Source organism: Fomitopsis serialis, assembly GCF_022376445.1.
Source record: "Fomitopsis serialis strain Sig1Antser10 chromosome Unknown B0H18scaffold_3, whole genome shotgun sequence".
NCBI lineage: Eukaryota > Fungi > Basidiomycota > Agaricomycetes > Polyporales > Fomitopsidaceae > Fomitopsis > Fomitopsis serialis.
Genome location: NW_025954963.1, coordinates 1,574,508 through 1,590,134, shown reverse-complemented (window position 1 = coordinate 1,590,134; position 15,627 = coordinate 1,574,508). Strand labels below are relative to the sequence as shown.

Sequence of the window (15,627 nt, the reverse complement as noted above, 5' to 3'; positions counted from 1 at the left end):
GCGCGCGCGGATCCCTGCCCGAAGCGGCGGGTGGGCAAGGGAAGACCATGAAGGACACGGTTGGGACACGGTGTGATGATTACATAGACGTTCGTGGGTCACAGACGGGAGCGTGCACCGTGCGTCGTGCATCGTGTCCGAGAACTCCCGAGGCTTGAGCTTGGGCCTCTTCCCGGTGGGAATGTGGGCTCAGGTGCATGCCGCTTTGGTGCCGATGCGCTGTGGCCTGGGGCATGGCTCGATTTAGGAAGCGGTGTGGGTGAGCGCGCCACGAGCCCTTCGTCATTGTTCTCTCCTTTGCGTATGGTCCGTCCCGCAGAGTCTGCATCGAGCCTATCGCTACGCTTCTCGACCGTGGGCTCTGCTGAACGCGGCTCGGATTGTCCTGCAGCTGGTGAGGAACTGCTGGGACGAACCCACGGGTGGATCGAAAAGTAGAAAGGGCCGGGACAATGGTGCAGTGGTACGCCGGCGTGCACTTCCTTCATGATACGACATCTCTGCCACAGTGCGCTGACGGAACCACAGCGCTGCATTGTTCGCCGTGCATCCAATGAATGAACGTGTCCCTGCGATCAGCTGTGGCGCCTTCCCTGAACCTTCGCTGGGCCCGCACGTCGACGTCGCTCGATGCGGGGCCACGAGGCCTGCCGTGTTGGGCGAGCGTCGATGATAGTTAGCCTGCGCAACTCGATTCGGCATGTCGCTGTTGCGCTCTGCCGGTGGGAACTGTGCATGATAGTGGATGGTTCAGCGTCCATGGCTGTGGGGCTCAATAGGGGGAGAGAGGGCCCGGGGGCGAAGACGGCTGCTGTTGGTGCGTGGGTGCCTCGTCTGGTACATGTCCGTCGCCGCGTCGCCGTGTGCGGGGTCCAGATCAGCTCATGGAAGTTGGTTCTCGTACCGTTCGTCGGTGCGTGCTCGACTCCTCGAGTCCTCCCCGTGACGCGTTGCTTCATTCGATTCATACCTCGTCCTTAATGAGAATGTGGCTTCCCCAGAGACACTGTGGATGCATTCATGATCGCATATTTGACCATAGCCCTCCGCTGCACTCATTTACGCAGAGTCTTAGTCTATGACTTTGACGCGCAATACATATTGTGAGCGCCCCGCTCATGTGGCTTCCATTATGATAGGACAGTCCATTTTGTCGTCCGCGCTATTCTGCCTTGTCTAACTGTTCACTTTCATTGACGGCCTCCGGGCTTCGAAGACAAACAGGCCTCGGGCTTTTGCCCATGCATGCCATGTTCGTCCGTACTGTAGCATCAATTGTTTGATCCCCGAATGTAATTTCAGGGACTTTGACCTTCTGCGTTCGTTCCGGAAATGATACTTTGATGCACTGTAGGACTTATGGCTGTTTGGTCCTTGTGTTCTCATTGTTTACAGGGTGTGTATTCGGCCTGGGGCTAACGCAGCAGTGAAATTCGGCGCGGCGCGAGACAAATAACAAGCACTGAGAACATCACTGTCTCCGTTCTGGATAGCTGCAGTGCTTCCCGCTATCGGCTTGGGCATCTATGGACACCACCGTCTTGTGTATTTGACAGTTACGTACTCGAAGGTAGCACTTCGACAACTTGATATGTCAGTGGACCGCTTCTCAGCTTCAAGGGGAAACGCGCCCGGGAGTTTAAGAGCATGCCTCGCAGACACCGGGGCGCGAAGTATTCGGTTGTGGTTCCATGGGATCATACGCAGGTGGATGAGTAAACGTCCTTAAGCTTCGGACCACACTCTACTAGCCTACTCCCATGAGCTCATAGCCAAATAGCCATGCCAGTGGACCATTCGCCTCAGTCTTATCTCGCCCTCCTCCAACTCTCCCTTCCCTCGCTTCCACTTCCACTTCCGCGACACCGACCCTCCACGTGGCCAATCCTAGAGCAGCGCATTGGCGAGGGTCCGCAAACATGAAGGCATCTCGCTCCAGGCCCTCCGGCCGCCAATCGCGCGCCGACGCCTTCTCCCGAGGCCAATGGGATGCATGCATGAAAAGACCCGAGATGAATCCTCACCTAAATTCGTCCCGGCCTAGCGTGCGCTTCGGTTCTTCGACGTTCGAGGCCCGCGGCCATGGCCAGGGACGCGAAGTCGGCCTGGGAGAGCGGTGGGCGGAGGCTCCCATGGTTCGGAGTGTGGGCCGGTCGCGGCGTTGCGTAGCAACTCGAAGTCTATTGGATCGGTGGGTGGGATTTTGGACTTTGCAGTCCAGAGCCGAACAGAGTACATAGATACATCTAATGAAGAGAGCTTATTTGTCCTCCTCAGCGTGGAATCCTTGCCCGAGTCTCTTCACTCGTCTTTGTCTCACAACACGTGGATGGCAGACACCTCGGTCCAGAATGAACTCGCCAAATAGGCTCATCCGAGCGGCCGGACGTCCCACTCCGAGTCTCGCCTCTGGGGTGCGAGCTTGAAGCAGAACAGAAGGCAGACCCACGGCTTACGATCAGTAGTGCACAGGAGCTTCATGAGTCCCTGAGCCAAGTGGTGCACGATGCTCGGCCCCTGTGGTGCATACCTTACTACTCATGAACGGACGTCGGACAGGAAAGGCAGGTTTGCCCCGGAAAGGCAGTCTTCGCACCTTATTAGGGTCCTCTGATATGAGCCGGCGTAATGGCGCCCGACGACGTCTGATGAGCAGGAGCATGTGTATGGGCTGTGCCCGCTCAGTACGAACGATACGACAGGCACCCAACGGTCAGCAGAGGCCAGCCACTCGTAGTGTAGACCACGGAACTCGGATCCTGCGAGCGCCTCGAAAGCAAGTGATGTTGTGCCCCAAGGGCCCTGGGAGGATTACTCACAGCAGAATACGCACCGTTAATGATCAGCGCATCGCACCCACACGAGGTTTAAACAAGATTTCATGGGGGCGTTTATTTGCAGGAAGCTTCATTTGCGGAGTATCACCGACGGGGAGATAGATCGCCGCATCGTACGCTGACTACACGCTGGCACGAGAGGCCCAGAGAAGCTGCATCAGAACCCGGGAGGGGTTCGTTCTTGGTATTTGCGACCTCCTGGAGGGGGCTAGACCCGACATCGTGGAGGACCGGTGCACGGAGGTGCGCTCGATCGCATAGGCCCGTACGTACGAAGTGCGAGCCGTACAGTCCTCAATGAGCGAGGTCGCCTTCTTCTTCCCTGTCAAGATACCGCCCGGGGCGACGTGCCACGCCCCCCGCGCACTGTGGCGTCCGGAAATGAAGCTTCGCGACGCCGAGAACAGACCACCTGGATCGGGTTCTGTAGAACGCGCCGATGCACCCGTCGCCCCTTCGCGACCAACTGGGTAACCTCCCCCCGCTGCGTCGGGATCAGGACCATTGCCACCTTCCCATTGTCGCGCCCCTGCGCTGTCATCTTCCCAAAACGTACCGTGTCAGCACCGGAATCGTGAACGAGGTCGGGGCCTGTTGCCATGTTGTGCTCCATCCTGGCGCATGACGCTCGGTTCCGATGATGGATCAGCGGTCTCGGCCGGTGAGGCGCAGCGCTCCTCCACCCCCCTTACGGCTTGAACGCTACGAACGAGCGTATCGTCCTACTCAGGCGCTCGTGTGGCGGGATGGGCTGCTGACGGCGGGGCCTGCTGGTGAACGACTCGCCCTGGGAGTACCTCACGTCGCCCGACTCGCGTACTTTCTGCAGCGCAGGATATGCGCCTGACTTCGGTCCCCGCAATGTGTCCTGACCTTCGCTAGTCCGAAAGGTGTGAGGCTCCATCGACAACGAGGAACGTGTGAGGGGCGGCGTGCTCAACCGGGGTACGCTGTCCTTGCCGCTAGACGTACGCGATCTAGCAAGCACCTCTTGGTGGTCCGCCCAGGCATCGCACATGGCGTCGAATTCCATGCGTTCCTCGCTGCGCGAGAGGGACACTGGGTTCCATCCGAGGCGGTCTTCCAGTACTGCGTCGAAGCCCAAGCAGTCCTCCATGTCACTGGCGCAGTCATGTCAGCTACGTTACTTCATGACAGCCACGGATTGAAACAGGAAAAATGGCAGACGATGCTCACAATTTGAAGCGCATAAGCAGTGCGTCGAAGTGCGACCTCTGCAAACCCAGTAGCTGCTTCCACTTGGGATTCCTGGTGGTCTTTTGCACCGGCCTCCGAGGCGCCATGTTCGAGGCGTCCGATCCCGTGGATGAAGATGTCATCGACGAAGCCTTGCCCCACGTCAGATCCACTCCCGCCCTCTCCTGGTACGCCTCCACGAAGTCCCACATCGCCTCTGCGCAGGCAAGCACCTCCTGCACCCTTACGCTTAGGTGCAGATTGAGCGTCCTGGTATCACACTTGACTGCGGTGATGGGGAGGCGTTCCTCACCCCACGTTTCCTTAGCGTCCCCGCCATTCTGCGAGTCGCCGCCTTTCGCGCCCTTAGGCAGGGGCGGCGCCGGTCCTTTCTGCTGGAATTTGTTCGGCTGGAAAAGCGACCGTGGCGCATACGCGGTATACCGCGCCATGTCCGCACTGAGGTACTTGGCAGCGCCGGAGACAAGCTGCGGGACGGACACGAAGGGCGTCTTTCCGTCTGCGCTTGGGTTGATCCGTGTGAGATCGAGCCGCTCGAGTCGCACAGCGATGGTCTCCGAGCTCATCAGGTCGTCCGCCGGTTCAGACCCACCCTCGGACGGCGACACCTTGTCTTGTGAGGGAATGGCGTAGCTGGTTGTTAGGGGAGGCGGTGCGGGGTCAGGCACAGTGCCGAGGTTGCAGGATTCGTGGGGCGGAGGGGGGAACATGACTACCAGCGGAGGGTGTGTGCGTACCCCTGTGGCAACTTTGTCAACATACACATACTGTCGATGGACGTCTGAAGACATGGATTTCGAGCTGACCTTGGAAGTACAAAGGCAACATATTGCTCAGCAGTGACAGCGGTGCGAGGTTGATAAACTTGGCCGCATGCATCTCGTTGTAGATGAATTCTAGAAGCGAGTGGTCATGCGGGTTGATGGGAGGCTCGTCAGGCACATTATGCGAGAGATCGTTCGGCGACATCTTGGAACCTGCAGCCGACTTGCTGGACGTGCTTTGCGGTATACTGGGTATCGCGGATAAGGGTATATTTTGTTCGTAGCTTGTCATGGATGACGGTGTGGGAGCGCGCGGCCGTGCAAGCGGGGAGCCCATCGTAGATGGCTGTTGGTCTGGTGTATTGCTTGTGGGGGCGTCGTCACTCTTCACAGGAGTTTGCTGACGAATTCCGGGAAAGGATATATCTTCTTCTGTTAACTAATCATACGGTGAGATGTGGTCCGCTGTTTCAGAAATAGCACATACTTCGACTGCGCCGCCGGGTTTCATTATGCGCGATATTTCCTGTCACAATGTGTCAGCCGCTCAGCTCGAGTCGGGAATAGTGTGTATCAGACCTCAAGTACATGGTCCCACTGTCCCGTATGTCAGATATGTCAACGAGACTGAGATACTGCGATACAGACCTTGTCTTCTGGAATACCTCGTGCTACTCGCCGTACGTGACTGTGTGATATCGCGTCAGAAGACGCGGCGGTGTACTAATGCCCGTTCCACTTACACGAAGTCGAATTCCCCATCGTCGAAGGGTAGGCGTTCAAGACTGTCGAGGGATTGAAGCTAGACTCACGTTGAGTGATAAGATGTGGACGTACAAGTTCGCTTGGACCCATGTGACTCGCCACGCTAGTATTGGGTCGATCTCTTCAAGGTTCGGATGAAGAGGGACAACGTCCAAACCTATGTGTCACACTTGTCAGGCAGGGTTGGTACACAGCACGGTCAAACACGGACCGACGAAGTGAGCGTCCTGCGGAATGCAAACGTCAGCGGACGCCATTATAGCATTTATCTTTTTCTGCGCATACCTTCCACGATTTGGCTGCATCTAGAATCCAAGTGCCTGTCCCTAAAGACGCAGTTGCGTTCAGGAAGAAATGAGATGCAATATCATGTATAACTTGCCGCATCCAAGATCCAAACTGTTCGTAGGTATCAGTCTCCCTCTCGCAACAAAGAAGGAAGCTTGACGTCACGCACACTCTTTGCGGTGGCGTGTTGAACAAGTGCCACGCGACCTTCCCAGAGAGCTGTTGCGACCACATCATACACCACACATCGCTATTCTCACGGTGTTATCCGAACCGGACGTTCCCTCGTGCGTGACGACTACTCACTGGTCCACGACTGTGCGATCGTAGCTTCGCGGGTACGGCACCGCGCTGGCTGGGTATCGGTGAAGCTTCCGCCCATTGCGCTTTATGAATTGCGCTTCTCGCTGTTCCATCTTCTCGACGATGCGTCTCAGCGCGGTCAGGTTTACCTCTTCGCTCTCGAACGCGTCCGAGTCCGCGCTACCGTGCCCTGAGTCTGTGTAGACGTTTGCAGAACGGCTGTCTTGGCGTCTGCGATTTGGATCGTGGTATGAGTTTTCCTAGGTGCAGGTGCCATCGTCAGACTCTGAGCGGCCTCTGCAAAAGTGATGGCACTGTACTGAATTAGCAGCAGGGGTCCACTCGTGTGAGCCGGCGGAGTGTGAGAGACTTGCGCGGCCCGATACGTTCGAAGGGCGTGAAGTAGCTGTAGATGGCTGGCTGTCGATCGAGCTCGAGGGACTAGATGAACATCGCGACGGGCCAGTGATCCAGGGTTGTGAAGGTCTGATAGCCGTTTCCTCTGGCTGTCTTTCTTGCAGTAGAAGAGCAGCGCTGCTCGACCGTCGCAAGGTAGACGCAATTCGCTGTGCGAGGGGTGGGTGGTGGTCGGATGAAGAAGCCTGAGGGGCATGATGGACACTCGACTGGGTCTCGGCTGGGCGCACGTCGGCTGGGCCCGCTTGTGTATGGCTTCTCACTGACTCGTGAGAAACCTCGTGGCGGAGAGGATGGGAGAGGCCGTTGCGGTTCGGAATTGCCATGGGGTGCTGCGTGGCCATCGTCGCCAACTGCTCACGCGCGCTATTCGCACTATAAGCGCTACCAGGACTAGGCATGCGTGGTGAGCGACCATGACATTACGAGGGATCCGTCTGCTTACGACTGTCGGACGTGGTAGGTACGGTCGCTGCGATACACTGGGTCGACGGCGGCGGTGATGTGTGGGCAGCAGCTCGACCGTGGTGCAGGCCCGGGGGAAGACGGTCTGGAGGTAAGCCGCCATGTCGTTGCGAGAAGTAATAGCCTGGTTGTATCAGCTCCGACAGGGTGCGCCATATGGAAGGAAATGCCGCTCCGGAGTACGGGTGCAGTGCCTAACCACATATCTCTCATGAATCTCCCCGATCAGATTGCGATTTGTGGGGCAGCGAGGTTCGACGGCTCGACCCAAATCTGGGTAGCGCAAATAGGCAGGGATAGAACGTCGTGCCCATGGCGTCTTCGCATCCACAGGTCCGCGCTAAATGAATATATGGCCTTGGGCATGGGCATGAGGCCCCATACGATCATTCTGACAAGCGATGACTATTGACTTCTGCCAATGGCATTTCCGGCTCCCAGGAGATAGGCTTGTGGCAAGGGATGCTATGCCAACTAAAGCGCGACCAAGGACTGATAACCAGGCCTAGATTAGCAAAAATGAGCGGTTATACGGCGCAACAAGGACCCACCAGGCCTTGGCAGGATTCGTCGCTGTAAACTGTGACTCCGACTCTTCTAATAAGTATAATAAGTACGATGAACTAGCAACTGCGGTACATCCACACAACGTACTAGTACGCAATCCAACCGTATCGGCAATACGGCAGTCATCGAAAGCTCTGTATATATTTATGTGATGGGCTCTTCGGAAGAGTCGCTGCCAATGAGGTTGTTGCATCTTGGAAGACGTGCCGGATTTGTTGCGTCGCAGGCCAAAAGGAATATGCCCGTCTCCCGTAGGCATGTCCTAAGCACGAACTTGATGAGGACGGCCGTATAAGGAACGAAATGAAGGTCGGGGCGATGTTTCCTCGACCCCATCCAGGCCAGGTCGTCTCCGAGTCGTGCCCGGATCGGCTTTGATCGATGGCGGCCGGTTCGAGAAGCTTCCCGAGTATACCGGATGCTGTATTTGGTCCTCGCCACTGCTCAGCCACATCCACTCCCGCACACTCCATCCACACATCTACCGTCTCTCCGAGCACACAAGCCTACACAAGCTCATTGAATATCGATCCTCTCTGCTTGCAAGCATGCCTCTCAACTACTCCAAGTGGGATGCACTCGAGGTCAGTGCCGATGTCACCCCACCGCGACGTCTTGCCGACGCGACGATGCACTAGATCTCCGACGATTCAGACATCGAGGGACACCCGAACGTCGACCACAAGTCTCTGGTAAGGTGCGTCTCGGCTCGGTGCTGAAGATGACGCGTTATGACCTTTGTTGCAGATGGAAGCAGCGCGACATACACGAGAAGCGCGAGGTACACCGACGCCGTACGGCACAGCTGGAAGCAGACATCGCGTGCAATGATGTGCTTGGACCGCGGTTGCGTACCATCGCGGACGAGGTCGCAGCACAAGGGCCCCCACGTTTCTCTTCCCTGACGGAGCAGTTCAAGGCTAGCCCGTCCCCCGACAAGCCACCCACCGACGCGCCCGGTCAGAAGACCTACGACGACATGCTGCTCTCGTTGATGCTGCAAGTGTGGGATGAGATCAAGAGGTCGGGCATGGAACCTGACGACCCGAAGCTGGGTGATGCGCTAGAGGCTGGCTTGAGGAAGCACATCAAGCAGATGGGCGAGCACCAAGCGAAGCTGAGGAAGGAGCTGGAACAGCTGGAGGAGGAGTCAAAGAAAAAGATCACGAGCGATGATATTCATGAGGGATGGGAGTCGCATGTGAGTGTGCCAGACCATACAGACATGCATCGCGGCACTAACGATCACCAAGTATGTGCCCCCACAGCCTGCTCCCCCACCCATCAAGGGTGCCAAGGTCGACCCTCCAAAGAACAAAGCTACGAGCGCGAAGACCGAGTTCGAGGTCATCAACCCGAAGGGTGTCGATGTCGCGGTCGATACGTTCAAGGAAGCCACCCCGTCCGCCCCATCCGCCTCGCTTAGCACCGACGACGACGAGCTGCCCGAGTTGACACCGTCACTAGAGCAGTTCTCTCGCCTTCCGTTGCGCGGTTACGAGCAATCCTGGGAGTTCATCAAGAACCACCGGGACGTCATGGTTCCAGGTGCCTCAGACGCCTTGCTCGTAGCCGGGTTTACAGCGGAAAGCAACGGGCAGTACCGTTACGCACAGCAGTGCGTGAACCAAAGTCTGCTCATTCAGTACTGCGAGAAGCTCGGTGGCGATGGCGTGCGCGTCTTCTTCCGAAAGTGAGTGGCTCGGTCACGCTGCTGCGTTAGTGGTGCTCAGCCCCTTCGGCAGGATGATCGACCGCGATCCTCGAGCGTCCGCCGTGTTCGAGAAGGATGTCGCAGACACGTACAAGCACCTCAAGGAGCGCGTCCGGATCTCCAAGGCGGAAGCGACAGCGGCGGAGGGCTCCGAGCAGATCCAGCTCGTTCCCGAAGACCCGTCGCAGAAGATCTCGTTCAACGTCCCCGACGGCGCGCCGCCCGAAAACCTCCAGCTCGAGGGCGAGGGCCTCGAAGACGTCAACATTGAGGACGTGCGCAAGATGCTGCAGCTGCGGTGGGACGTCTTCGACGGCTTCCCGCCGGAGCTGCAGGAGGCGCTGAAAACGCAGGAGCTCGACAAGGTGAACAAGGTGCTGGGGAACATGAAGGTCGACGACGCGGAGCAGGTCGTCAAGATGCTCGATATCGCCGGTATCTTGAACTTCTCCGACGGCGGGATTCGGGACGAGACGGGGAAAGAGGATAAGGGCAAGGGCAAGGCAGTAGCGTGAGATGTGTCCGTCGCGCAGGCTGATGTAGTTTGGTACGGTCTCGTTGTAACTTGTCATTCCGTCGTCGTCGTGTTGCTGTGTATCGTCGTAGTATCGCAGGAAGTCTCAACCAACTGTAGCATTTTAGTGCGCCCACAACAATCTGACAGTGCTACTTGTCCGGTGCGCAGTGCTTCGAGAACATGCTTCGAGAACAACATTGTATGTTTACAAGCGGGATTTACTTCGCTGAATCAATGTCTGAGATGCGGGCCCATCAGATCGTAATCTGACATCAATGATCGGTGGCACAAGGACAATGTCCCGTTTGAGTCCACGAATACAACAACGCCTTCCATAGTAACAAGGAAGGAAGGCAATTACCGAGGTCCAGGACACCATGGCACGTTGCGGCCGCACCCTCTACTTGAACTTGTCTTGCAACCCTGACCCAACTCTCCCTGCGACTATTTATTCCTGCAACCATGCCACTAGTCGCTTCTTCCCCTTCCAATCTCGTTTGACTGACGCACCGTGCCGCAAGCCATCTTTCTACGTCGCATGACCGTGATGCATCGAGGGTCTACCCCTCAACTCAGAGGTGCTCTTCGTCATACTCCGTCAGCGTGAAGGGGCGAGGTCGCTTCATATCCGGTCTCCGAGTCGGTCGGCTCTGGAGGTGGTCTGAGTGTTGGGACAAATGACAGACTGGTTCACCTTAGTACTCGACCTCGGCAGCGGAGTGACCAGGATCAACCAACGACCCTCCTTCCTCGTCTGCAGGTGTCAAACCCGCAAGGCATATCTTTTTCCGAAGCGTCGACCTTTAGGAGATGTCGTTGAACGGTCACTCACCCTCAATGGAGTTAATCCTCGAAGTCGACCTGTTGCAATCCGAAATTATATCCCAGGTCTGTTCAATGTTAGGGCTCAATGTACATGACACTGCAGAAGCGTACACTACTGCAATAAGGCAAATCAGATTACATGAAACGCCATCCCCTCCTCGTCTCCGAAAGCCGGTATGAAGTGAGTTCCAAACAGATCGGGGTCGGTCAACAAATCGACACCATTCTCCCAGCGATAGTCATCTATGTTCGTGGTGTTTCGTTGATAGTCAACGGTGCCGTCCCAATCCACGTCGCGCACGACTTCGTTCAACAGATCGATCTCCTCCCTATCAACGTTGACAGGTTGGACAATGCGCAGTTGTTCAATCTCGGCGCCACACTCGTACCGATCCATGAAACAATCGAGAAGGCCATCGACGAGTCTCGAAATAAGGACCCCTGGGATGAGCTCATTATAGCCCTGCTCGCTGAAGAAACATTCTATCAATGTGAGGCGGCGGAGTCGCGGGAGGACGTAATGATAGAAGTGGCTCTCGCCGGGTTCCTTCGGCTCTCCAAGGCATCGTTCGAGTAGCACCTCCGAGAGCCAGTTGCACGACGCGGAGTTGATGACGAAAAGCTCTGTGACCTTGCCCGTCGAGTGGAGAAGGGTGCGCCATGCGGCCAGCGGAAACCAGCGAGCTGCGATGAAGAGGTTGCGAATGTCACGGATAGGGAAGAGTCGGCAGATATCTATGATCATGATGACGAGATCCATCCGGTTGAAGCGTATCTCGAAGTCGGGAGTGTACTTTTCGAGCACGCTTGCAGTATCCCGCATCGCATGGTGGTCGATATCTGTTTGATATGCCTTCAAGTGGACACAATCTGACCAGTGACCAGAGAAGTCGGCACGGAGAGTCAAGAAAGTCCCCAAGCTAGCCATCTTGGTCGCCACAGCGGTGAGGAGTGCTGCACCAAATGGCGTTGTGTCCCCTTCCAATTGCAGAGAAAGGCGCGACAGCGAAGGAGTTTCCAAATACATGAGAAGGCAGGCGCAGTTGGATGGAGTTTCCCGGACACGTAGATGTCGCAGATGAGGCAAGGATGCTCGGGTCGAAGCCGTCGGGACCACGGTCTGGTCGAACGGTGCAGCTAGCGATGTCTCTATGACAAGCTCCTCGAGGAGGCTCATCTGAGAGAGAGCATCGAGCATATTTGGAGCGTCGACTAGTGCTTTGTATCGTTGTTGTACGACGCCGGTGATGGTCAAATGTGTCAGTTGCGCCAACAGAAATTGGTTCCATTGCAGATGGAGATTGTGCACCTCAAGGCGCCGGAGACGATGAGCCCCAGCGCGGTGCACCAACGACTGGGTATGATGGTGCTCGGCGGAGGACGTATGTGGGGCATATCCGTACTGGATGGTCAACGACTCAAGAAGCGAAACCGGTCCGTCCAGCAATTGCAGTGTCCTGTCCGGGAGCGGACGCTTGACAGTGACGGACAGCGAGCGTATACGCGCCAGGTGCGACAACACAAGCGCCGCCGTCTCCTCCGATTCTTCGTGCACCAAGGGTCGCGAGCTTCCGAACGCCGGTACGTCTTCCACTGGGTAAGTCATGGTCACGTACAGGGGCACCTTCTTGGATCGCGCCAGTAATTCCGTCGTCCACTCGCGCCGCGTCACCGTCAAGTTGCACCAGAGGGCAGGGCAACTTAGCGCCACGAAGCGCCAGTACTTGCAGACATGGGACACGCATATCCAGCCATACAGTGTCCAAGTCGGCCACACGCTGGAATATGCATCACTGCCGTCGACAGCAGCCGCATACAAAAAGACTTCGGAGAGGATCTCCGCAGGAAGCTCAGATATGGGTGCGAGGCGGTTTAAACGCGATTTGAGGTCGATGAGGTAGCTTGAATAGCGGGTTATTTCGTCTGCAATCGCCTGGCGAGTATGTGGCGCCGGCGAGGCTGGGTTTGTACGGCATTCGCTCACGTCCATTTGAGTACCCAAACTGTGAAGGTTTACGGTAAGTGAGCTACAGCAGCATCGAGAGCCTATACAACATACAGAGGCGGCAGTGATTGTGTAGCGGCGTACAGAACGTTCAGACGTGGTGATGGGGCGAGAACAAAGAGCGACTCAGGCTGTGCGATCAAGATACGATCTCAGCCACACTCGATCACTGACGCCGGTGTTGTCAACGCTTCTGTAATGGGCAAGGTCGGCTCAGGCGGTCGTAGTGGCTGCGGTCGCGCGGAACGGGCGGAGCGAGCTAGACCGCGCACGAGAAGGACCCATATACATGCTGGTGTTGGAATGGCGAAAAGCTACGTGACGGTACAGGCTCGCGCAATGTATCTACGTGCTGATATAAGCATGTGGCGGGCGCGCCCGTTCAACAGCTTCCATCGCGCCGGGTTCCTACATAGTATGAGTACTACACACCCGCGTGCGTGCAAAGTGCGACGATGTACACGTAGTGCGGACTGGGAGTGAGATCTCTTCTTGTCCGGCAACTGATAGTCAGAATACGTGCTATGATATTGTGGTCAACGAAAACTATGACACTGATTTTGATATTGTGAAAGGAGAAATGTGTGCGCTACGTTAAACAATGCATGCTGTCCCAGCAAACGACATAGGCAAGCAAGCCTAGAAGAAGCCGCCATCCCACATGCCCCCGTAGCCCCAAAAGGGAGCATCTTCATAGGGATCAATTTCGCTTTCCTCAAAGTCGTCGTATAAATCGTCCGTGAAGTGTTCCTTTTCATCGTACTGTATTGTCTCATCCCAGCCCACGTAGCGCACAACCTCCTTCAGCTCGTCGATCTCTGACCGCGAAATGTTGATAGGGCGGATGATGTGCAGGTGCTCGATCTCCACGCCATACTCGTACCGCGCCATGAAGCAGTCGAGCAGACGCCCAGTGAGCCTGTCCTCGTCCTCAAACTCTTCGTCACCACCGTATTCATACTCGCCGCTGTGGTCTCCGAAGTAACAGTCCTCCAGAATGAGGTGACGGAGCTGGGGCAGTACGTATGCGTTCTTCTTGCTTCCGCAGTGCTGATCGATAAGCACTTCCGGGAGAGGGTCATCGTTCGCGCCATCCATGATACTGAGCTCCGTGACATTCCGCGTGCTCTCGAGGAGAGCGAGCCACGACTCATTGGACAATGACGTCCCGGAGACGAAGAGATATTGAACGTCACGGATGGGGAACAGTTCACAGGCCTTGGTGATGACAACTTCAACGTCGAATCGCCCGAAGCGCACCTCAAGTTCAGGAGTGTGCTCGTCCGGCCGGCCCGCACCGTTTTTCATCGCTTCGCATCCGAAGCCCCTTCTGAATGCCTGCAAGTTCAGCGCCATGTGGGTGAGGGTGACAACAAAGCTGAGCAGGGTCCCCAAGCTAGACGTCTTGGCAGCTATGGCAGCGAGGAGATCACCCCGCAATGGCCTTGGACAATGCGAGTCTACTTCCACGAAGATGCGCGAGAGGGCCGAGGTCGTCAAGTGATTTAGGAGGCAGATGGTGTTCGGCGTAGTATCCGAGATGCGCAGGGACCACAGATTAGGCAAGGAGGCTTGAGTTGACGCCATCGGGACTTGATTATAGTCGGCAGGTACGGTCATTGCTGACTCAATCACGAGCGCTTCGAGGCGACACATCTGCGCGATGGCAGCAAGCATAGTTTCGGGGGCGACATGTATTCTGGCCTGACGGGGTTTGTTGGAGATGGTCAAGTGTGTCAGGTGCGGCAACGAAGTCTTGTGCCAGTGCAGGGAGACGGCGTGTAGCTCCAGATGTCGGAGACGGACAGTCTCGGGATGGAGCAACAGATGGTGAATATGGGCATGCTCGCCGAGGGAAGTGTGCATGACATCCTCGCACCGGACAGTCAGCGATTCGAGACAAGGGGCCGGCCCGTCCAGCAGTTGTAAGGTCTTCTCTGTCAACGGACGCATACCAGTGGTCGTGATAGACAACGAGCGTACGCGTGACATATGCGAGAGCACCAGCGCCAGTGACTCCTCCTTCGGTGATATGCGAGACGACATGCTGGGCGAGGTCCGCAAGTCTATAGTGACATACAGGGGCGCCTTTTTGGATCGCTCCAGTAGCTCCTCCGTCCACTCATGCTGCGTCGTCACCGCCAATTTTCCCCAAAGGGCAGGGCAGCCCAGCGCCACGTTGCGCCAGTGCCTGCAGACGTGGGAGATGCGAATCCAGCCATATGGGCGGGTGGACCACGACAGGCTAGCATAGGGGCCCGCCGTACGCATGAAGACCTCGGAGAGCACCTCCGGAGGAAGTACGGATATGGGTGCGAAGGTGTTCAGGCGCGATCTGAGGTCGAAGACGTGATTCAGGTAGCGGGCGATCTCGTCCTCAATCGCTTTGCGAGTTTGGGGCACCGGCAGGGCCGGACTCGCATGGCTACTGCTTGCGTCCATGATGCCTCGGCAAGCCTGCAGCAACGGTGTACAGTGAGCAGTGGACCGCATTGCCTAAACTGTGTGCAACATACAGAGATGGTAGGGTCGGTACAACGACGTGATGTGAGCAGTTGAGGCAAGGTCAAGGTGAGTGTCGTGGTCCGATGGTGGGCCGGCGGCGAGGTCAAGTACCACGGCCCGGCCGGCGGAAGTCGATCTCAGCCACTCACGCCACTCTGCCACCAGTGGCATTTATAAGAGCCGCCGCGACGGTACTAGTACTTGCCCCAGAAGGTACTTACCCTACTGTCCCAGATTCAATACGATGCGTTTAGTTGCTCTCGATATATCGTTTCTATTACTACATAGGGGGAAGTCCGTATAACAAAACTCTACCGGTACTGGTCGCAATCCTCGCCATGGTACATACTCAGCAACAATCGTGCGCAAGCAATAACTTGCCACGTTGCGCAAACCGAATTTTGAATGTGATTACCAGAAATATCGAAAGATGGACC

The 15,627-nt window shown here is 56.6% G+C and overlaps 4 protein-coding genes across 4 annotated transcripts; 1 reads left to right on the top strand and 3 right to left on the bottom strand.

The window, feature by feature from the left end:
* Window positions 1-3,525: 3,525 nt before the first annotated feature.
* Window positions 3,526-6,936, bottom strand: B0H18DRAFT_1114020 (uncharacterized protein; the record flags this gene model as incomplete). Its single annotated transcript, XM_048033057.1, has 13 exons — window positions 3,526-3,958; window positions 4,035-4,794; window positions 4,862-5,258; window positions 5,307-5,345; window positions 5,399-5,416; window positions 5,468-5,507; window positions 5,563-5,604; window positions 5,657-5,741; window positions 5,796-5,811; window positions 5,870-5,983; window positions 6,044-6,122; window positions 6,179-6,435; window positions 6,496-6,936. 13 exons carry the CDS (start codon window positions 6,934-6,936, stop codon window positions 3,526-3,528), a joined length of 2,721 nt encoding a protein of 906 aa, XP_047900022.1.
* Window positions 6,937-8,172: 1,236 nt separating this feature from the next.
* B0H18DRAFT_868290 (Cdc37 N terminal kinase binding-domain-containing protein) lies at window positions 8,173-9,853 on the top strand (the record flags this gene model as incomplete). The annotated part of the gene is made up of 5 exons (XM_048039933.1): window positions 8,173-8,208; window positions 8,263-8,321; window positions 8,372-8,825; window positions 8,878-9,317; window positions 9,370-9,853. The coding sequence occupies 5 exons, from the start codon at window positions 8,173-8,175 to the stop codon at window positions 9,851-9,853; spliced, it is 1,473 nt and encodes a 490-aa protein (XP_047900021.1).
* An 872-nt stretch (window positions 9,854-10,725) lies between these two features.
* On the bottom strand, window positions 10,726-12,798 carry B0H18DRAFT_1206904 (uncharacterized protein). Its single transcript, XM_048036194.1, has 2 exons — window positions 12,740-12,798; window positions 10,726-12,683 (listed from the first exon to the last, which is right to left on the bottom strand). The coding sequence occupies exon 2, from the start codon at window positions 12,668-12,670 to the stop codon at window positions 10,811-10,813; it is 1,860 nt and encodes a 619-aa protein (XP_047900020.1). The 5' UTR covers window positions 12,671-12,683; window positions 12,740-12,798; the 3' UTR covers window positions 10,726-10,810.
* Window positions 12,799-13,168: 370 nt separating this feature from the next.
* B0H18DRAFT_1206903 (uncharacterized protein) lies at window positions 13,169-15,127 on the bottom strand (the record flags this gene model as incomplete). Its single annotated transcript, XM_048036193.1, has 1 exon — window positions 13,169-15,127. The coding sequence occupies one exon, from the start codon at window positions 15,125-15,127 to the stop codon at window positions 13,325-13,327; it is 1,803 nt and encodes a 600-aa protein (XP_047900019.1). The 3' UTR covers window positions 13,169-13,324.
* Between the last annotated feature and the right edge of the window lie 500 nt (window positions 15,128-15,627).